The sequence below is a fragment of the Diabrotica undecimpunctata genome, chromosome 4 (assembly GCF_040954645.1).
Source record: "Diabrotica undecimpunctata isolate CICGRU chromosome 4, icDiaUnde3, whole genome shotgun sequence".
NCBI classification, from domain to species: Eukaryota; Metazoa; Arthropoda; class Insecta; order Coleoptera; family Chrysomelidae; genus Diabrotica; species Diabrotica undecimpunctata.
The window spans coordinates 34621013-34645643 of record NC_092806.1 but is presented as its reverse complement, the minus strand read 5'-3'; the positions used below and the strand labels follow the sequence as shown (position 1 = coordinate 34645643).

At 31.5% G+C, this 24631-nt stretch overlaps 1 protein-coding gene across 1 annotated transcript in view; it reads right to left on the bottom strand.

Moving 5' to 3' along the window:
• Window positions 1–590: 590 nt before the first annotated feature.
• LOC140438210 (persulfide dioxygenase ETHE1, mitochondrial) overlaps window positions 591–24631 on the bottom strand; it is a 97921-nt gene continuing 73880 nt past the window's right edge. Inside the window, exon 5 of the mRNA XM_072527921.1 lies at window positions 591–816. Within this exon, the coding sequence (XP_072384022.1) occupies window positions 746–816 (71 nt within the window). The 3' untranslated portion in view covers window positions 591–745. The remainder of the gene's footprint in view (window positions 817–24631) is intronic.

Below are 24631 nucleotides of genomic sequence, written 5' to 3'. Positions count from 1 at the left end.
ATTTTAACTGTGGCTTCTACAATAGACTGAAAGTATATACCCAGACAATATACTGATGTCCTCTATGTCCTCTTATGTAATATACAGGTTATCGCATGTGCAGAAAAGAACAGAAGCATGACTGATAAACTGCGTTAGGATTTCACGGCCATCGTCTAATTTGTTAAACTGTTTGTTCGGGCTGTTAGGCCGTTGTCTTCTGAGATTAGTTCTCGACGTTTCGCCAACACTAGGGGTTGGCATCTTCTGGAGATGTTACTGCTTCGCTTGTAACCTGAAAATGACATTTTCCAGAAAGATGCCAACCCCTAGTGTTGGCAAAACGTCGAGAACTAATCTCAGAAGAAAACGGCCTAACAGCCCGAACAAACAGTTTAACAAGAAGCATGACTGTTTGATAAAAGCAGATAGCACTTGAGGAGAAGAAATTCCCAATTCTAATTGTAATTTTTTATCTCTATTTTTGTTGTGTTCGATTGTACTTAGTTTTGTTGTATTTACGAAGTTGTGATATAGATTTAATTCGCTACATGATATTAACCTTTTATTTCTGGTAACTGTAAGCTTAAAATTGTTTACTTAAACAACGCTTAAACCTATTCCAAAAATGTTTAATCTTACGTATAATAATAGTAAACAAGAGAGTTCATTTAATAACATATTTGGTAAATATACATAAAAATACGAATAAAAACATTTTTCATAAAGATTGTTTGTTATTCAAATCCTCCGTTTATTCAGCAAATCACAGGCCATCCTTTAAATCCTTAGGGACGTCGTACATGCCGCAAACTTTGTTAGCCGGCAAGGCTTTATCTGAAACAAAACAAACTAGAAAATTAATCTGTTATTTATAAGTACTTTGGGGAGTATAAATTGACGAAGGTAATTTTGGACTCTATTTACGGCGTAAAAGTTGTGGACAAAAAAGTTTCAGATACGGTCTATTGGGGAAAACTAGTGGCCATTTCGGAAAAGTCTTAAAAGTGGTTAAAGAAATAATACGTAACGGATGTAGTCGGATGGTTTGTTACAACTACTCTAGTTTCAATTTAACGGATAAATAAAAGACGTCGAGTGAAGGAAATCAAACTGTCTTGATATTTTCCTTTTTGCTCACAGACTGTAAGACAGTTTGTAAAACTTTGTTGTTTTCTTATATTATTTCGATATGTGACAAAATATTGACACAAGGTAAAAGTATGTGTTTTTACACAAAAAATTAAACCTGGTCTCTTAAAGATTCTTTTGATTAAATAAAACAAATAAATGACTAGTCCGACTGGAAATAAACAAGCTGATATAATCATATTTTTTAAATTTTCTTTCTACTTAATGTCATCGATTCAGCTTATTTGCGATCGACCTTTTAATCTGTTTGCCGTCAAAGCTCCCCAGCAACTAATCTCGTTCTATCTACCATCTTCATACTTTCTGTAACATTCAGCCCATCTATATTTCAAATATTTGTAAGACATTATAGGGGAGTAGTACAAAAGTGAAATAACGTGTCCAGATGTCACTTTCTTCTCTCTGCTCTCGCTATCTTTGTCTTTAAGAATATTTTTTATATAACCAATATATATTGTCGGAAGTTTTCTTTTGGTACATGCATGTCATACAGTTCTGGCCATCGTTCGTTCTCACAAATATGACAAGAACAACGTCAGTGCGCTCACAAAACATGAAAATGAGAACAAGCATAAATTGGACTTCGAAAACATCAAAATTTTAAAAACCGAACAAAACAAAAAGAAGAGGGAGATATACGAATTAATAGAAATAAAAAGAAATACCAACGCAATCAATGACAAAAAGGATACACAGAACCTAGATAAAATATATTTCAATCAGATTTAAATAATAATAAATATAACACCATAAAAAACTCTTAAAGTTATAACTTATCTCCACTTTACCTTTTTCGAAAACACCAACGATACGCCCATATAAAAATAATTATATAATAATAAATAATAATAATAAAACTTTATTCATCCTTGCAGATTATTTACATAATATAGGACATGTCAAAGTAAAAGGAAACGTTAAAGACTACCTATACAATATAAACATACACATAAATATAGAAACAACATACAACATTATCTAAGACATCCATTCCGAGACATTATAAAAACATGACTCGATGAGATAAGTCTTCAATTTATTCTTAAATGCCCTATCATCATCTGCTTCACTTTTTAATTTGGATGGGAGCTGATTAAAAAACCTTACGCCGCTATAATCAGGGTTTTTTTCAAACATAGAAGTGTAATGTTTAGGAGTCCTAAAGAAATCTTTTTTTCTGGTACGATAATTGTGTACATCTGAATTTGATTTCAATTTATTGATATTAGCTTTTGTATACAGAATACTTCTGTATATAAAAATTGAGGGAACAGTGAGTATTTGATATTTTCTAAAATGCTCTCTACACGTGTGTCTATATGGTAAATTAAAAATCAAGCGAATTATGCGCTTTTGGGCTATAAAAACTTTCGAGACATTTGTTGCACTGCCCCATAGAACAATATTATATGACAAAATGTGAATAGATGATAGCGTAATAAACATTAAGTATCGGTTCCGTTGTAAATAAGTATTTGAGTTGCAAAAGAGCATAGTATCCAGAATTAATTTTCGAACATACATGATTAATATGTACCTCCCAGCTCATATTACTGTTTAGATGTAGTCCTAAAAACTGTGTAGTGTCATAGTGTCAGATAAAGTGATAAAATCATTATTGTCGACTTTGACAGAGAAATTTTCCTTTATTGGAGTTTTTATATAAAATTGCATACATACTGTTTTACTCGAATTTACTATTAAGAAGTTTTTTTCGTACCAAGACGTAAACTCATGGGCTAAGGTATTGAGTTTTAACCTCAATTCCTCAGCATTTTCTGCAGATGCCACCAAAGTCGTGTCATCAGCATACAAAAAAATATTTTCCGTACTCATATATTTAGGCATATCATTGATATAACAAAGAAATAACAAAGATCAAGATCAACGTCATACAAATCTGATTGATAATGACCGACTTTGACATACATCTGTCGATATTCTAGATAGGATTGTAACCATTTTAAAAAATTACCCCGAAATCCAAGTCCGTTTAGTTTACAAATTGCTACATTTAAATTTATAGAGTCAAAGCTTTAGTTAAATCGAAAAAGAGGGCTCCAACAATATACAAATAATATACTATTAGTATACAAATATACTAATGACCGTAAACCATGAGATATCAGGTACCAATTTTACTTCAGTCAATTCATTTATGTCAGTGTCCCGTTTTACGTTTTGGTAAGTTTTTTATATATTTTAATATCTTGTACATTTTAGAATCTTGACAAAGGCAAGAGTTTCCTGTCGAAACGTTGATTTCAATGGACAATAAAATTAAGTTACAAATTTAATATTACTTATTGAACCTGATTTTATATTATATATATATATATATATATATATATATATATATATATATATATATGTGTGTGTGTGTTTGTAAAAGATTAAATCTTTTAGCAAAAGCTACTGTCGCTTTGTTAAATGAAATGGCTAAATATATGGCCTAGGAGATCAAATTCGTTCAACTTCCCGTGCTCGAATAGAGTGTTATGACTCATTTCAGCATCCCTGCTTCATCAGTCACTCGGGCTGATACAAATTCATACTCGGAAAGTCCAACGAATATCTCCTAAAACTTGACCACTGCAGTGGTTAGCGTACAGAGATGCCACCTGCTTTGGTGGCCATGAACGAAAACGATTTAATACTATCGTTTTCTGTCCTCTGGTCTATACCAAATGTGTAAAAGTTTAATCTTTTAGCAAAAGCTGCTATCGCTTTGTTGACTTAAATGGCCAAATTTATGGCTTAGGAGGACAAAAGCGCAACCACAAGACCACTTCAGAGCAGTGTTTAACTATAAATACTGATTTTCTACGTCGTTTCCTAAGCGTTGATGAAACATCGATTCACTGGTATAAACCAGAGATCAAAGAATAGTCGAAACAGTGGATAGCACCCGGTGACGTGTTCCGAAGAATGCGAAGACTGTCCTATGGGCCCGAAAGGTGATGGCCACCATTTTCTGGGATTCACAGGAGGTGATCTACATCGACTACCTGGAAATGGGCAGAAGGGTCATAGAGCCCTACTACGCCGAATTATCAGGCCGATTCGACAAAGAATTGCAGAAAAAACGACCCCACTTGGCGAAGAAAAAGTATTCAATATGGCTAAATTGATCGAATGGGCCTGCTAACTGTTGCCCCATCCACCGTATTCTCCAGATTTGGCCCTGTGTGAATTTTTTTGTTTCTAAACTTGAAAAGAGCACTCGCTAGGCAGAAATTTAAATAAAATGAGGAGGTCATCGTCGCCACGAAAGCCTACTTTGCAGACCTCGAGAAAACCTATTTTTCAGACGGGTTAAAGAAGGTGGAGCATCGCTGGGTCAAGTGTATCGAGCTATCAAGGAGACTATGTTGAGAAATAAATTTTCACTTTTACAAAATTTTCGTTTTTCTATTGTAGGCTAAGTACTTATCGGACCGCCCTAGTATTTATGTCTACAGTTATGATATGGCATCCGTATTTCATTCAATTTAGTTTAGTCTACCGTTTTAGGTAATTTATTGTTTCATATTAAATTTTCGCTTCGGATAAATTTTACTAAAATTAAATCAATTTTAAGAATTATTCTGTAACCGGTATGCTATTAAAAGGAAAATGTATTTTGTTTATTTATAGACCTTCATATTCTCCGGATTCTAAATTATCATTTGAAATCATAACTCAATTGCGCTTTACATAACGTTTTACATAATTATATCCTTGAAACACATTTGCATTTAGCTGAATAATTATCTTCCCAGTCACCTCCAGATAACGGTTATCTACATCTTTGAGATTTCGAATTAGATGGCCAGGATGTGTATAGTTAGATTTCAAAGTTGGTTCTTATTACTGTGATCATCAAGGACTAGGTTGTGTTATTAATATTGATATTTACCCACAAAAAATGGAAATTTATAGGTCACGAAAACGAATGTAAAAGTCGATTAAGACCAAATTTATAATTTTTAAGCTCATAAAACGTGACTTGTTTTTTGTAGTAAACAGGTGTAAGCAACCAATGTCTTAATATTAACCGTCGTAACAGTAAAGTAAAACCAAGGGATCAATTCTCCTCCTGACATAATTCTTCTCCTTATTACGCCGTTTGCTTTGGAAAGTACAGCACAAAAGATTTCTGCAAATGGATGGTCAAAATTTCTCCTCGGGTGCTTTAACCATAAATTTTGGCATCCTACTACTGATCTTTTACCCTGTATTTGAAAAACTATTTTAAGTCGAGTAGCTCATATCTTCGAGTAGCTGAATGCACTCGAGTACCTCGTTGTCGGTGATCCTTTGTATCCAAGAAATTCGTAGTACCTATCCTTTGTATAAATACATATCGAAGGCCTCATTGAGCTTTAAATTAAGATCTGATCGTGTAAAAAATGCCTTTGTTGCTATGGTTGTTGCTTTTTGGCCCGTATTTTTTCTTTTGTTTGAGATTTTTAGTTAGGCGATGTCTATTTTCCTTCCCACTTTTTCTTCTTCAATTTTTACAAATCTGATACAATTGGATTATGGTGGCTAAAAATATTTCCTTTAGGCTAGGTTTTTATATATTTTATGTAATTCAGTTGAGTAGAATCAACCAAGTACATAATTAATTTTATATATCTCCTGGGCTCGAGATGTGGGACATAGAACAAGCTATTAATAATTGTAGAATAGATTTGAGATATAGGCAACTAATATAAAAGATATATAAAAATGCAACTATGATAGTACAACTAGACTAAAATACAAATCCCATCCCTATTAAGAGAGGAGTTAGACAAGGAGACGTAATATCGCCAAAGCTTTTTAACCTAGTCCTAGAAGATATCTTTAGAATTTCAAATTGGTTAACATATGGCATTAACGCTAATGGCAACAAGTTACACCACCTCAGATTCGCTGACAATATCGTGATTATAGCGAGCACACTCAACCAACTACAAATTATAATAGAGTAACTCGCAGACAGTTCCCAATACGTCGGCTTTAAAATAAATATGACGAAAACAAAAACAGTGACAAACACAGACGACTCCAGGCGTATAACTACAAATGGCAATGCGATAGAACAAGCCCGTGAATATATCTACCTATGTAAAATTCTGAGACTTAAGAAAGAAAACCAAAGTCTGGAAATCACTAAAAAAGCACAACTGGTTTGGGCAGGATTTGAAAACTCAGTTGGACACTTAAGAACCGCAAAATACCTCAATACTTGAGGTGCAAAGTGTTTAACCGGTGCACCGTACCTTCCATGGCATATGGATGTCAAACCTGGACCCTAACCAAGGCAAATAAACTAGCCACAATAGAAAGGGCAATGGAAAGAGCATTATTAGGTATACGACTGTGAGATAAACAGACAAACAACTGGATATATTCAAAAACAAAAGTCAAGGATTATCATCATTAGTCGTTTTGCGTTCACTGTTGAAGATAGTCATCCAGTAAATAATTCCATTCCATCCGATCCTTAGCACCCTGAATCCAGTTGTGCTGGACGCACTTAATGTCATCTGACCACCTTGTTGGAGGACGTCCTCAATTACGATAACCATCGTGTCTAGGACTCCTTTCTAAAATTTTTTTGGTCCATCTTCTATCTCTGACTGAAACTCTGTCACTGAGGGTTATATTTAACATTGACCTCTCCATTGCTCTTTGTTCTACTTGTATCTTATTTATTCTTTTTCTGGTAAGGGTCAATATTTCTGCTCCATACGATATAATTGGAAGTAAACATTGACCAAAGACCTTTCTTTTCAAGCACATAGGAATATCTGGTCTAAAGACATCCCTCAGTTTTCCGTAGGCCACATTTCTAGATAAAAAGACCAACGTTGGAATACCACAATACAACATTGGAGACCTTACAAAGGTAGACCAGGAGGAAGACCACGTATGAGATGATAATATAAAATAAATAGCTGGAACAAATTGGAAGTCTGTTGCTCAGGATAGAGATCGATGAAAGAAATTGGGAGAGGCCTATATCAAAAAATGGTCGATAGAAGGCTAAGAAGAAGAAGAACGCCTGGGATGTTATTTATTAAAGATGTTGGCTACTAAAAATGATTCTCTATATGAAATTATACAAGACCACTAAATGTCAGAATAAATGAGCATGAAATATCAAAAACAGAGACTCCGACATATCACAGATATGCAAACATCCCGATGAGTACAAAAGTACAATGGAAATATGCATCAATAGTCACGAAAGTAACAGACACGAAAACGAGAAAAACGAACGAAACAGCTCTCATCTTACCTAATGAAGAAAAATGTACAGCAAATCCATCAGCATAATGTAGCAGGCTCTGGTTGCCAATACAATAAAAGAACAAATTTATTAAAAATGGATTAAATGAAGGTTAGAGACACATCATCTATACATACATAACACATAAACACACAATATAATAATCACACAATCCACAAAAAAACAACACATAAATTTACAAATCAGAATTTGATATCGCAAAATGCCTCAAAACATGACTATGAGTGAGTTGTCTGTTAATTTGGTCAAGCGCCAACAATACACAGTAAACAGGTGTATAAACTTCTTATTTTAATTTTTTTAAATTTTGTTTCGAAAACGATATCCAGGGTTGAAGTCGACACGTCAAAACATATAAACATAATATTTAACTAAGATTGTAACAAAAATTGTATAGGTGGGTTTCTGTGGTAAACACCAATTTAAAAAGAAAGGGAGTTGGCAGATGTAGTGGCCAATGTAACAAAAAGGCTAGCAGGCTATGCCAGGGGATGACCAATTAAACTCAGGAAGGATTTGGCCAACTTGCATGTCTCTAAAAGACAGTCACCTGGAAAATAATATGACCAACTGATAGAATTAAGGATAAGTGGACAAGAAAAGAGTGCTGAAATAAAGAACGAACTAAAAAGAAAATTGTGGGCGCCATGAAAGTATCAAGGTTACTTCCCAAAGTATATTATATTGCTGTAAGGGTTGCTTTAATTAATTTATGAAAATCAGAGAAAAAAATGATACTAATAAATGTACAACCCAATTTAATCCCTACTTTGTTATAGAAAATATACAATTAACAATTAATTTAACCTATAATACCCTTCATACTCTTATGTACAGTTTGTAGAATACCTGACTAAAATACAATAAACCTGTCAACTAATTTGTATACCCTGATACTAAATTGAATAGTAAGAAAAGTACAAACTATTTATTAAAAAAAAGGTAATTTACTCGCCTACTAGAAAAAGTATTTTTGCACTTCGGCTTTCGATTAAAATATATAAATAAGTTAGGTTGACATTATCCTGACGGGATAAATGTCAAAGGTCTATCTATGTTCAAAAAAAAAAAGAAAAAAATGAATAACTCTCCGGTTATATGTGTACAAAATATTTGACAATTCGAGAGATTATGGGAGTATTATAGCATTCCCTTATAAGTAGTTAAATGTATAAATAAATTATTATTAGATGAAACTAATTAATTATTATTAAAAATAATATTAATTTTTTGAAGAGAAAGTTATTTACTTAAATTTAAAATATGAAAATTTATCAAAAAGAAAAAGTATTATTTAACCAACAAATAATAAGGTTGAGGTCCAACGACCGGTTCGACTTCTGTGGTATGTACAGCACTGGTTTAGTTCTCAACTATTCCAATCCGAAATGAATCCAAAAATTCTGATGAGTGAAATCCAAAAAAAATAACAACCCATAAACTCAATAAAGCTTCTAGTCCCTTTGACTTCTGATGTTCCAGTATGTAGAAATTATTTATATTGTAGGATGGCGGGTTACTTATAGACTTCACCAAGAAAAACCAAACTAAAATACTGTTACGATAAATATCATGGCCTATAAAACTGTAAATATATTATGACTAATTCTTTTCTATTCTAGTTATTTCGGCGCTCAGTTGAAAGACCTGTTTGCCCGAATTATGATGAGTCACCCACGATTCGAAATTTCCAGGCAGGCCGAATAAAAAGAGCATGGGTGGCTTTCTCGGCTGTTCGATGGGGGATCGTCGCATTCTCGAATAACAGGATTTTATATCTAAAGAGGAATTTTGTTGTAAACAGACAGTTAGTTTTTGAAGATTGCGCCGCGTTTTAAAATGTAACGCACGTATTATAATAAATTATATAATTATAGGTGTAAAATAAATTAGTAATAAAGACTTTAATAAATTTGTAAGTGTTATAAATAGAACCTTTTTTAATAAATACAAACAATAAATTAGAATTAATAAAAACATAACAATACACTCTTTCACACTTCGAATACATACGAAAAAACCAATATTTTCCAAATTTAGTACATCTTCTTAAAATAAAATAAATTCTTGACAAAGAGCTAACCCGCCATCTGTTTGACTGGTTTGACTGTCTATATCCAATTGAAATGTCTCTCTCTCCTAGTAGCTATGAATCTTTGTTCTAAGCTTGCCACACTCTATCTTCGTTATCAAATTAAAATTCCTATGATAATATGGTTTGTCTAACTATTAGGGCTTATAAAAGACTATTCGTGTTTAAAGTATAATTAGAAAGTGACGAACGTTACAATATGCTACAAGAAAACAGTTTCAGAACCTCTTTAGAATTATAACGTTCTATAAAGAAAGCTGTTTAGTTTATTTATTTGAAAATTTAGTTTAAAAAAAGTTTGCGTTAATTTAGAAAAAGTTTTTTTTTCTAGTATATATTCTCATCCATATTGCTTAAAGTAGTTAAATGTTATGAAAACGAATTTTATACGTAAAGAACTTTACATGATTTTTTCCTTGTAGCTAAATCAAATGTAAGTATTTTGCTAACGATTGCAGTAATTCGCCGAACCATCACGGAGGTCGTGAACCGCCGCCGTCCTAATAGAGCTCCTCCAAGTACTTATATAAAGTTCTGGCAAGGAACGAAAGCTTCGAAATTGATTTCCGTATAACAAAGCTTTTAAACAATGTTTCAAAGCATTTCGCGGGTGGCCTAATTCGTTTGGCAAAACTTCAAGAGTACAGCGAAAATCGCAGCGATGCGACAACTCATGGCGTTTTCGGCTCATATATAATTCGAAACCTATGGATGACAGCGATACTGCAAAACAGAAATTTATGCCATGATTTTTTCGGTAAATTATTGTTTTTTTTTAATTTTCTGTGCTATGCTGAAAATATGTTTAAAGAAGATGTATATATATATATATATATATATATATATATATATATATATATATATATATATATATATATATATATATATATATAATATATATATATATATATATATATATATATATATACGAGGTTTTTCAAAATTATAAGAACGAATTTGTTCAACAAATCGTAAGTAGACCAAATTGAGCACAAAAAGGACTATTTTCAATAGCAAGGAACAGTGCATAGCGTACACTGATGATGTGGTGATACTAGCGGGAAAACATCTAGAAAAAGTTACGAATTAACAATAAACCAAACAAAAACGCGAAGGAACATAACAAATAATAGCAAATATATCAAAATGAAAGGAGCAGAGGGTGTCTATAGTTTAGACGACGTGTCAGAATTAGAATACTAGGAAGTAATCATAACGAAAACGGGACAAGAAAAAAAAAATAGACAGATTAATAAAGGGAAGCAGAGCGATAGGGTCACTAAATTCAATATTGAAAGCAAAAAATGTGTCCAGAACAGCTAAACTGCGAGTCTACGACACAGTAATCGGACCCACAGTGATGTATGCCAGCGAAACTTGGATTATGAACCAGCAGAAAGAAAAGAAAATAGAGATCTGGAAAAGAAAGGTCCTCAAAAAACCTTCGGAGGAATGAAGACAGCAGAGAATATTTTGAGAATACAAACAAATAAAGAAATAATGAGGATGAACGCAAAACCAATAATTACGGCAAAAATACGAGCCCAAAGAGCTAGATGGCTTGGTCACAATATATGAATGTCAGAGAACTAAAATGTTAAAACAATACTAAAGGAGGGAGAAATGGGAAAAATGAACAGGAAGTCAAAAGAAGAAATTGTTGGAAGCAGTAAAACAAGACTCAAATAAGTGTGGGATTTCAGAGAGAAAAAGCAAGGCACAAAGGGCAAAATGGAGAGAAATAACCAATTTTACAGCAGACGGTTCATTTACACCGTCGATGGTGACGTGGTTTGGGTGAAGGTTGGCGTGGGTGTTAGCATGAGGATTTTCATCAGATCGGAGTGGACGATATTTTCTTTATGAGAACTCTCCATGTCGAAGGTAACCGAATGCGGTCATCTCTTTTATTGAGACAATTTTGCTCTTTTCTATTCTTGGTTTATAGAAGAGGATGGGTGCTATGGTTCTGGAGTTTTCAAAATCAATTCTGCGACCTGTATGAAGATGGTGTTGACCTAGAACTGAAATTGAATCGGAATTCCAAACAGAAAAAGATCGGTGGCAGTCTGCACAGAAAATTTCATAAACTCCATGTTGTTCATTTGGAATGTTGTCTTTAATTGATCGGTAAAGAGATAAAAGATTTTGTTGGGGGGTAACACAGTTTTGGATGAGGGCCTGTTTTAAACTAGAGAGCTCAGCAGGTCTACTCGCATCATCGCAAAGGTGTATTGATAATGAGAGTTGACATGCAAGTCTAAGCTAGGATGTATACCATTCAGATGGGTTTGAAAAGACTGAAAGCATCCCCATCATGGGGCAACTGACGAATGTATCGTCAACATATCGTAGCCCACATGTGGGTTTGAGCATTGATGTGGATAGAGCTCGGGTCTTAAAGTCTTTCATAAAGATATTGGCAATTACTGGAGAGAGTGGGAAGCCCATTGGAGCACCATTTATTTGTCTGTAAAATTAGAAAATCAAATAAGTATTAGGCATACAATATGTTTAATGAGATATAAGTGGGCATACATATCTTTCATATATGTATATATGTATAAATATATATATATATATATATATATATATATATATATATATATATATATACATATGTATATGTGTTCCATAAAATCGAGTACATCTTGCATCAATAAAAAGTCAGACATAGATAAACTGAGCAACATTTATTGTTACTTACTGGAAAAACATCCAAAATAAAATTAATATCTACCTGTACCCGTACCCACACATATTACAGTTATATGCATAACATGTTGCATACCATTAAGACAGGTTTAAAAATTAAAATCACCTAAGATGTGCCTCTAGTATTTCTTAAAAAGAAATATGATATTAAGTACACCTAATTACTTTTTAATCATAGGATTTTTTCTTTTTGTTCTCTATGTGCCAGAGTTAAAACACACCAGTAAAAGATGACAACAAAGTTTTTACTACTTGTACCTAAATTTTAAAGAATTTTAAAATGTATTTTGTCCATTATTTTATAATTTATGTGTGTGTTATTAATGTTGAGTGTCTATGCTTTTATAAATAATCTCATCGACTAGTAAGTTGCACTGAAGATTTGTGATATTTTTACACTTGTATTGATAAATATTTACACTTTTTCTCATTATAGTGTCTTGAAAAAGGAATAAAACCATTCCGAAAGCTAGACAAAAAAGTCATAAGAGTGTTTCATTAACATCCCGGCCAATTTTCTGACTGCAACCCTAATAAACTGTGTTGTTTGTTTATATTGAGTCACTAATATCCAGTAATTCTTATATATATATATATATATATATATATATATATATATATATATATATATATATATATATATATACATACATACATATATGCATACTTGTGCTCTTGCCCAGCATACTATTAACACTAAACACAAAGTGGACTTTAATGAAGTTAAGATTCTTGGCTATGAACGCAATCTCGTTAAAAGGCAGTTTTTGGAAATGTGTTCAATACCTAAACACCCTAACGCTCTTAATAAGAGAACGGACATTAGTAACTTGAGCCAAATTTATCATGCATTAATATTGCAGAATTAGGCTTAATATGTTGTTTACTTTAAAATTGTCCCCTAAGGTGCATGTTTTATCATATTTTCATATTAAATAATTTCAAATAAAAATAAAATAAAATAATATTTTCTTACTTTATATAACTTAGATTCATTCAACTTATATTGTATTGATTATTTTGTCAATGTAACATTTACATATGAGAAATAATTGTTTCTGATCCAATAGTTTAATAAAATTTTATAAATAAAATTGATTCATAGAATCTTTATTAGTCTCAGTTCCAAATGTTATGAACCTTGGACTGTTGGAAGTTAAATTAAGCTTCACCGGTGGCTGGCTATCCAGCCACAACGTAGACTATTTTAATATATGATATTTTGGATTGACCTGACTTGTTTGTTCATTGTCTCTCTTAACCAATCACTGGGGGGAAAATGGTGATCCTAACCACCTTTTTATTTCATTTTTTGGTTTTTACTGACAGGTTTGTCACCCAAATTTATCATATTCTTACCTCTCTCGTCACTCTAAATTTACTTCACTTACTAATTCGGCTTGCTATTCTGTCATATTTTGACCTCATGGCCACTGCCTTTTCTCGTTGTTTGGCGTGGGTTCTACTTGTTGCTTCCATTTAACCGGCAGCAGCTAAGAAGCTAAGAGTGGTAACCTCATTATATTTTTAAATATTACTATATTTCAATCTTAATCAATTTAATAATGTTACCTAAAGTTAAAATTAAATTTAACTAATTATATACTGTTGGAAGTGCATCTTATGATCTTGTTAGTTCTCTGCAAATTAATGTTTTTTACTTAAGCTTTTTTACATAATTTTTATATACATGTACAATTACCACATGGTCTTTTGCTGTGCTAAGTTTGAGTTAATTTGTAAACTGTATTTAGTTTCAATTAATTGTTATACAACATAATCTTGTAATGTCCATTGTCGTAAGCTTCTTTACATATTTAATATGTATTAATATATATGTATAATAATATTTGTATATATAATATTTGTATTTTTTTGATTTTATGAAATTCTGTGTTGTATTTAATTCTTAATTAAATAATTCTAAATTAATAAGTTCAATAAATTAAAAATAGAAGCTTTTGATAAGATAAAATTTCAAGAAAAATGGTTTAAAAATCTAACATCTATTCATTTTCCTTTTGAAATTAAAAAATTTTTAGCATTAGGACCTAAATTTTCTTTATGTCCTTCCAAATCTGATATTAGAGTTCCTAATTTACTTTCTGATATTGAATCAATAATCAGACCACTTAATGATAGTCAAAAGGATGTTAGATCTAAATGTACAAACGTTATTACAAACTTTTTGCATAAAGAAGTCAAAGATCATTTTTTAAATAAATACTATGTGCAAACTAAACTTTTTCTTAAAAACCATCCTGAAATTTACTTTGTCAAAAGCGATAAAGGTAACGTAACTGTTGTAATGTACAAAGAGGATTATCTACAAAAAACTGGAGAACTCTTAAATGATACTAAGTATTACACTACACTTAGAAGGAGTCCTGTTTGTACTTTGCAACAAAAAGCAAATTGTCTAGGATCTAAATTAATCATAAAGAAATTTATTGATAATAAAAAAGCAAACGAGCTCAAAATTTATAATTCTATTGCTCCACGGTTTTATGCTTTACCAAAAATACATAAACTAACTTTATCTATGAGACCAATTGTTTCATCTTTATGCCCTCCTAATGGACCAATAGCACAGCTCCTCACTGACATCTTAACTAATGCTTATAATTTAAACAACAATTTTTACATTAAAGATTCATTTGATTTTAGTTCTTTCATTAATAATTTCCAATTACCACAAAATTATGTTTTAGTTAGTTTTGATGTAACATCTCTTTTTACTAATTTGCCTTTAGATTTAATCATAAGTAGTGTTAAAAAACATTGGAATGAGATTTCGCAACACACTAATATTGACTTATTACATTTCAAAACACTTATCAACTTTGTTTTTGATTCTAATATTTTTATATTTAATGGTGTCTTTTATAAACAAATTTTTGGTAGTCCTATGGGATCTAGTCTTTCAACCATTCTAAGTAGCTATGTCATGGATGATGTTATCAGTGATTATATCAGTAATTGCACTTTTTTCATTCCTTTTATTAAGAGATATGTAGATGATTTAGTTTTGGCACTTCCTAAACACAAAATTCATGAAACAGTCAACATTTTTCACAGTCATAATCAACATATACAATTTACAGTTGAGGAAGAGGTAGATAACTCTCTACCATTCCTTGACATGAGAATTGTAAGAAATACAGACAATATGTTGAAAACCAGATGGTTCAGAAAACCCATATGTAGTAATAGATTTATAAGCTATTACTCTCACCATTCAAATAAAATGAAAATGAACCTTATAACAGGATTAAAAGAACGTGTTTTAAAACTTTCTCATCCAGATTATCTACAAGAAGATCTTCAATTATTAAAAAATATTCTAATTGAAAACTCTTATCCTCCAGATATGCTACATAGGATGCTTTTTTCTAATATTGGTAATATAAATAATTTAACACCATTTTTTGCTCAATCTCAAAACATTGTATCTAACAATCAGAACATCTATTATCATTCACTACCTTTTATACCATCATTAACACCTAAATTAATACAAACACTAAAGGTTATTGACAATATAAAAATAGCAACAAAGAACATCAAAACTATTTCATCTTTATATTCTAAAACTAAATATCCTATAGACAAATTTAAAAAAACGAATTTAGTATACAGCATTAGTTGTACTCAGTGTGAGGCTGAATATGTTGGTGAGACCGGAAGAAATCTTTCAAATCGCATTATTTCTCACAAAAGTGATTGCAGAATTAAAAAACCATCTTGTGCTTTGGCAGAGCATGTAATCGATAAAGACCATATTATGGATTTTGATAACATTAAAATTTTATGTAGTGAAAGTAATAAATTTAAAAGGACTTTTTTGGAAATGGTTTGTATTAGCAAAAGTGATAATAATTTAAACAAAAGATCAGAAATTCAAAATCTAAGTAAAATTTATAATTATATTCTTTCTTTATGATTTATATATAAAACTTGTAAAATGTCATATTTAATTCTCCATATATCTGTTACATTTTTTCAGACATCTGTCAACGGTGAATAAATCTTCTTCTTTTTGTTACTAAGCAAAAAAGGATGTTTAAACGAAATTTTACTTTTGGCAATATAATTGTCAAAAATAAAAATTTTATGTTGGCATTTATGACGTTGAGGCTTATTTGTAATTGGTTGCTATTTTAACTTATTTATAAATTCAATTATTTTTGTATTAAAAAAAAGTTTTCAAAATTATAAAAATTTTCGGAGAAACATTTATTAGATTAAAACATTTTTATATTAAATATTTTGAAGATGTATTAGCAGTAATTTTTACTTACTAAACTAATTTTTATTTGGTAAGTTAACAAAAATTGTTTTTTCTTTTTAGTTCAACCTTGTAAGATATTTTGTCTTTTTTAGCTCTTGATAATAATTGTAAACACAATTGAAAGCTCGAGATTAAAAAAATAGTTAACCAATAGCCCTTTTATTGACTCCAACCCATCCAAAACAGTTATATATTTGTTCCAAACGAGTCACAAGTACTTCTTTTTTCTTATTATTATATATATATATATATATATATATATATATATATATATATATCTTTTTGTTTTTACATAAAATATTTTTATAAAATTCTAATGCTGCAGAGCGCGTATTTTCGTTTTTTCTTGTAGTAAAATAAGTTGTATTTTACCTCACAATGTGCAAGAAAAACATGTGCTCTGGAATTACAAGGCTTTTAAATCTTTTTGTTCTCGTTCGAAAACAAAAATGTTCATGCATAAGCCAGTTAGACCGAGTTATTGCATCAAATATTCGTTCTACAAAGCTGTCGTTAGTTTAAGCATGTAGCTAAATTTCTTTTGTGTAAAAAAGAAGTTAAAGTGTGTATGGTATGCGGCTTTTTCTAACGAAGCTGTATGGGTAATAGTAGTAAAACGTGCTAAGTAATCAGTGAGTTATTTAAATAATAGCTCTATGTACAGGCTGGCTCAAAGTTTTAGGTCATAAAAGATACAAAAATATGACAGAAGTTTAATATTCATGAAAGAAAGAATATGGGTTAATGAAAACTTTAAATATTTTAAAATAAAGTTTGGATTATAAGCATTTTACCACGGTCAAGTTAGACGAAAAATTGGGACGAGGTTACAAAAACTCGCATAGAGCTAAAAATTAGTCCTCATAAATCCCATATATGCAAACGAGTTATTCACTATTAAAGGTCGCAAATATTGTTTTTTGCGTTTTTCGGCCAAACGCCGATTTTAGGTTTTATGATGAAATATATAAAACAAAAATTGTAGACCATTTAATTATCTGTAATATTGTTTTAAAATGTTAAAAATGTTTTTAAAAAGCTTTTAAAATGTTTGAGAAACAAGATTTTGTTCATTATGCTAAATTTTTTAAAAATACGATTTAAAAAACTGTACTGCAGAAGCTATAATCACCAACAGAATTTGATGTCTTCTTTCGATCTATGGACGTTGGGAGGCTGATGTGTATGAAATTATTAATTAATGTAAGGTTCTATACGTACTAGTTCACTGAGAATCAGTTTTAGCTGTGTACGTAATATACCAGCAAGACTGTTTCCAAAAGGCTTAAAACTAGCCCAATAAATATAAAGTAAGAGGTGATTTTAACACATTTATTCTAACTAAAATCCTAATTTGAGAAATGAAATAATTAGAAAATAAGCGCATATGTTCAATTTTTTAGTACAAGAAAGTTTGTGAAGTTGCTGGCCTATATAATAAGAATAACACTAATACTTCTTCTTTTTCTTCTTCTTCTTCTTTTTATGTAGACATGACTCTGTTTTTCAATGTGCCTCCAGTTGTCGTTTAATCGGTTTCGTGGTCTTCCTACTGATCGTCTTCTTATTGGGAACCGTCTTTTACCGTTTTTACTTCTCTATTTGTCGTCATTCAGCTTATATGATCATTCCATTCTACCCTTCTATTTTTTACTCAGTGCTTGATGTTCTCCAGCTTGCATCTATGTCGTAGATATATATGTACTTATAGCTATGTCCCATAGTGTTTTACCATCAATTTTTTTAGGTGTTTTCATCTCTGCTGTTTCTAACCTCCTTTTTGTCCTTTCTGTGTCAGGTCGTGATTCTGACGTTTATGTCATTATTGGTCTGATGACTGTTTTGTAAATTCTGCCTTTCATTTCTTTCCCGATATTTTTTTCTCCATATTGTTTCATTTAAGCAACCTGCGTCTCTGTTTACTCTATTCACTTGATTTTCCACTTCTGTTTCGAGCTTTCCGTAGCTAAATAATGTGATGCCTAGATATTTAAACTCCATATCATCCATACATTGTTCTATTATCTGAACTTCCAGCCCCAATTTACATCTCAGTAAATTTGCTGTTTGAAAAATAAAAAAAAAATAAGACCAAGACAAACATGGGTTCAAGTAATCGGAAGGAGATTGAAAAAAAGAGGAGTGATATGGACAGACGCAAGGGGACTTTACGAAACCGAAAAGAATGGGAGAACGGTTTCATCTTATCTAGATAGAACGGTTTTTTGACTTATAATTGGTGACTTATCTCTTGTTATTTTGACGACACGGGTCTCCTCCATACTGCTTATGTGGGTTATTCCATTCTTTTTTTTTTATTTTGTGTCTATTCGTTTACACACTGTACGTTACATTTGCTTCTAATTTTTTCACTTCTCTTTCGATCTCTCAGTGTATTTCCTGTAATTCTTCTCAGTACTCTCATCTCTGCCGTTTCCAGTAGCCTTTGCGTTGTGTCGGGTCTTGTTTCTGAGGCATATGCCATTATTGGTCTTACACTCGCTTTATAAATTCTTGACTTCATCTCAGTGTTAATGTTTCTGTTTCGCCATATAGTGTTATTAAGACATTCTGCCAGTCTATTTGTTTTTTGTACTTGATCTCTCACTTCCTTGTCCAGGTATCCAGAGCTAGACAGTGTAATTCCTAGGTATTTTATTTCCATTACTTGTTCAATACTGATGTCATGGATTTCTATTTTACATCACTATCTTCATCTTGAACTAATAATATTGCGTCGTCTGCATAAGAGAGTATTTTTATTTCTTTGTTTCCCATTCTGTATCTTCTTCCTTTGTTAACGGTTTTGATGTTTTCATCCATAATCAAATTGAGCATGGGGCTCAATGAATCCCCTTGTCTTATTCCGCTGCCTATTTCTATAGGTACTGTAAGTTATCCATCTATTCTGACACATAACACATATTAAGAGTATTTTTAAACAGTTCTTCTTCTTAGGGTGCCTGTCCGTTTCGAATATTGGTGATCAGTCTATCTATGATGTTGTTGTTGTTTGTTGGTTGCTGTACGGAATAGCTGTGTTAAGATCTTTCTATACCATGCTCTCAGGTTAGAAAGTCAAGATATTCTTCTTCGTCCTGGGGCCCTTTTTCCTTCAATTCTACCTTGCAAAATGCATTGAAGTAGCTCATATCTGCCTTAATTTCTCATTATATGTCCCAAATACTGCAGCTTACTTCCCTTTACTATGTTGACGAAATCCGCGGTTGTGTTCATTTTCCGTAGTACTTCTTCATTTGTCTGTCCACGGTATCTTCAGGATCCTTCTGTATAACCATAGCTCAAAAGCCTTAAGTTCTGATAGAGTTTCCGCCTTCAATGTCCACGTTTATACTCCGTACAGAAGCACTGAGTACACGTTACATTTAAGGAGCCTTATTTTTGTTTCCAGGGTGAGGTCATGGCTCTTGAACACAGTGCTCATAGTCAAGAATGCACTTTTTACCTTCCCGATGTGATGCATTTTTTTTTTTTTTGGTTCATGCATGATGCATTTAGTTCACATACAGATTTGGTCTCTAGTTATGTTTTCCTTGCTGATGATCATTAGCTTGATTTTACAGTTGTTTATATCCAGTCCATATGTTCTACTTGTTTCCGTTATTTTGTTCATTAAGTTTTGCAGCCCTTCAGGCATGCAAAAACATCACTGCCGACTTCTCTACATTTGGTACGAACTCCGATTTGAGCAACTATACTGGTATTTTCCCTGCCTTGTCTATTTCATTAAATATTTCAGTTATTATTTTTAAGTAATTACTATTTAAATGGGAATAAGCCACAATTAAAGGTTAAAGTACCTTTTGATAGATCTCAAATATGTAAACACACATGGGATAATGAACATAGGGTTCAATGGTATGATTCAAATATAGTCCTAAAAGAAACGGATGGTAAAAAAAATCAAAAAAGCGGCTCTAATTATGCTAAATGAGACAAATTGTGTCGCAAATTTCTCGGCAGAATGTAGTAGGATCTGGTTACCCATATTAAAGGAGGAAGTTATTAAAAGGAAAATACCAGTTTTAGTAAGTCAGTAACATATAGAGGATACATCATTTATGTTTTTTAAATAACAAACATATTAAATCAGAATTTGGTGTTTATTGAAAGTAAACTACATGCACGACCAAATACTTACCATGTCGGGATAGTATTATGAGGTTTTTTCCTGGTTTGTCCCTCATAATTTACTATGGAATCACTATCAGGAGAATTTTACTGTCATCATGGCATGTGTTTGTCTTTTTAAAAACGAATTACATGCTATGATTTTTTCTGACGGATATTCTCAAGTTGATTTTATATAATCGAATGACCGTATTTTACAAGTAAAGTCGTCCCAGGAACGCAACTCAACAATAGTAGCAATATCATTTTAAAGTCGTCTACTTTAAAATGTATAATGTATGTATGATTTGTCAATATAAATAAGTCAGATCAAATTAAATTAGTAGAAGAATTTTTCGCCAAGTAACAAAAAAACAAAATTTGTTTAATTTACTAATGTTTGTATTTTGGGAACGATTTCCAAAGTGGAAATTGAAACGTCAATAAACGTACTTTAACCTTTAATTGTGGCTTATTCCCATTTAAATAGTAATTACTTTAAAATGCCACAAGAAACTAGCTTCAGAACAATGTTATTTTTATTTGTTCTGCATCAAATAGCTTCAGCAGTTCTGCAGGAATTTCATCAAGTCCCGGTGCCTTTCCATCCTTCATCTGTCTGACGGCTGCCGTTATTTCTTCTGGTAGGATTTCGGCGCCTGAATTTTCTTCAATGGTGGGTTCTTGTATTGTTCTAAGATCATGAAAAAATTTAAGTTATTTAGAATATTACAGTAAATATTTCTTTGCTGTCCCGTATCTGCCTTGTAATTTATTGACTCTCAAGATATATGTATATATACGTCTTTACAACTGATGTTTTATTTGTATATCGTTTTATCCCTAAAACTGTATAAAAATAAGTATTTTTCCCAATTTTCTTGAGCAGTGTATTTCATAACATAGAGAAATTACCAAATCCAACCGTTAGACCAATCGATACCAGCGACACAATCCGGGCTTGAGAAAAATACATATATCTAGTAACATAATCAAATTCTATATATCTTCTATATCATAGAAGGAAAAGACAAATAGCGAAACTTGAAACTCAATCAAATGCAGCCAACATTTGGGAAAAATATACGATTCCAAGCACACAGAAGTGCTAAAACAGATCTCTTAAATTCATGAGATTTAAATTGAGTCATTGGAAATTTGTAAAACAACAGATTTATTTTATCGGTGCATTTCTAAGAATGATTTAAATTTGATAAAACATAGATTTAAAAATACAAAGATTTTTATTGAAGGTTTTATTAAATGTTTAATAATATTTATAACATTTCTGATATAATCTGTTTTAATTATCCAATAAGCGATTTATATTATTTATTTTATATTAAACTAGCGGACCCGACAAACTTCATACCGTCTTGGAATTATTAAATAATGTTCTGTTACATTATTAGCTGAGTTCTATTCACTTTTAGATTTTATTTATTTTAAGTAACCATTAGCTGAATGGGATGCATTCATGTCAATTATTTTCAATGTGATATATGTGATATACTACATTTTTTCTTTGTTTTGGCAGGCGTGAAAATGAACAAAGTGGATGGTTTGTCTAGATGTTAACATATTACGTACAATTGTCCATAATTTTGGCCTTATCACTTATTTATCGTATGTCGAAGGCAAAACGAATCAGATATTAAATTTTTAAATTCAAATGACATATGGTAGGTACAGCTTGTCAAATTTAAGGTGATACTTGACAAATTTGTCCACTTGCGTAGAAAATTAAGTGAGAACGCATTCGGATGAAAAGAGATACATAATGCGCTCGGTCTCTTCGCCTCGTTGGTACACTCCATACTACAAGTTTACAAAGAGTGACCTTATTTATTAATGGAACTTCTATGATATGTCTATATTGTATGTTATTTTGACGTTTCAATTTTTCCTTCGGAAATTTTTCTCAAAATACAAAATATTTTGTTTTTGTTACTTGGTAAAAAAATTCTTCTAATAAATATATTTTATTTGACTCATTAATATTGGCCATTCAGTCATGTTGAAGCGGCAGTTTTTTCAAACAGTTTTATAAATGTCTCGTTCTGTAATTTTATAAACGGAATATTGGCAAAGATGAAAGCTTTACATTTGCGTTACAGTAAACTGTATAAGAATAAAAGAACAGTAGTTCTAAATTTTAGTAAGTCATAAACATTTTAATCTGTTTATTTCTTTACAATAGAATAATACCAGCACCGTTGGAATGGCTGTCAACATCAGGTATTTAGGTACTAAACTGTATAACTTTATTAACTTTCCCGAATATTTTATTTTTGTAAGGAGATTTTGTAGAAATAGAGAGTTTTTAGGCCCTCTACTTTTTGATGTACGTTAAACGTAAAACGTTATACTAGTCATGCGCATTGAGTAGGAAATAAGGGATATCGTTTTTACTTAAAAATCGTTTTTGAAATGCTTTCAGAAATTACGCTAACACAAATTAACGTTAATTGACATTTGACAAACGTAACCTATTCGCGAGGAACCGCAAAGTGGGCGACGCCTGGTGGTAGATTTCAAAAGCATCCACTTCGGGAAAACATTGAAATTGTAATTAATTTGTATACATATTAGCGACCGGTTTATATTGTAATTAATAATGACTGTGACTTCAAAAAACTATTGCAGTGTTCCTCAATGTTCATTATATTATAATTCACAAAAAAATTCCATACATAAGTTTCCGCTGGACGAGAATATGAGAAAAATTTGGCAGGCCTATAACCAAGTACATGACTGTGCAGTTTACATTTTACTGAGAATAATACTTTCCAAATAAGTGTTGATTAAAATATTATTTATATTTTAATATATTTATATCTAATTTACTTTATAGTAACACCTGAAGCTAAATTGCCCCAAAGGTGTCATGAAGTTATTAGTAGAAAACGTAAGGCGTAATTTACAAAATATAATGTGGCCAGCTCCAAAAACTGCCTCACCCTCAACTAAAGATCTCTGCCGACCTTGCAACCACAAAAATAATTAAGTTAATGTAAATTTTACTTTCCGTGTTTCAGACATACTGTAAAAAAACAAACATTTAGTTTTATTTTTATTCAGGTTTGGGAGTCAATTACCGCATGTATAAACACGGATCACAAACAAATAAACTTTGAAGAACGTACTCCAACTTTTACTTTGGCAAAACACACGTGTAAATGATTTATATTAAACGTTTTATAGCTTCGAGATCAAATGACAAAATTATTTGTTTTCCCGAAGTTATCGTCCATCTTTGAAATCTTGAGCGCCCCTGTCGGAATTGGCTATCGCGAATAAAACGGCAGCTCGATAACCTAGTTTATTTGAAGTATTTGCCATACTGAAAGAATATATTGAAAATATATTAAGACGACGAAAACACGAAGAACTAATAGATCACAATTTGATAAGAGGCTTAATTCTTCACAATATTTTTGATCCTGTAATACCTTTTGCATCAAGACCACATTTTGTGATGGAAACATTTAAAGACAAATATGGTGAATTAAATTTTCAATTTAAGAAAAGGGATATTCCTCGACTAACTCGGTCTTACGTATTCCAAATCATATGACTCATCATAGCTCATATGACTTTTTTTTCGTTTTTTTACGATTTAGATATATGGCATTTGACAACATTACAAACATGTAATCCCTTAATAACGTTAACCTTATCTTTACCTAAATAAGGGAATACCTTATCCGCTAATAAAGTAATCCGTTATTTTTCTGTTAATGCGCATGAGCAGAATAACGTATAACGTTTAACGTTACTGAAATAAGGGGCTTAAAAACTCTCTAATATATCGTATAAAATATATCTCAAATAGTGACTGAGTTGTCAATATGAATGTCAGATAAAATAAAATAATTAGAAGAATTTTTTTACCAAGTAACAAAAACAAAATTTGTTTAATTTATTGGTATTTCGTATTTTGAGTTAACGATTTCCAAAGTGGAACTCGAAACTTCAAAATAAGCTT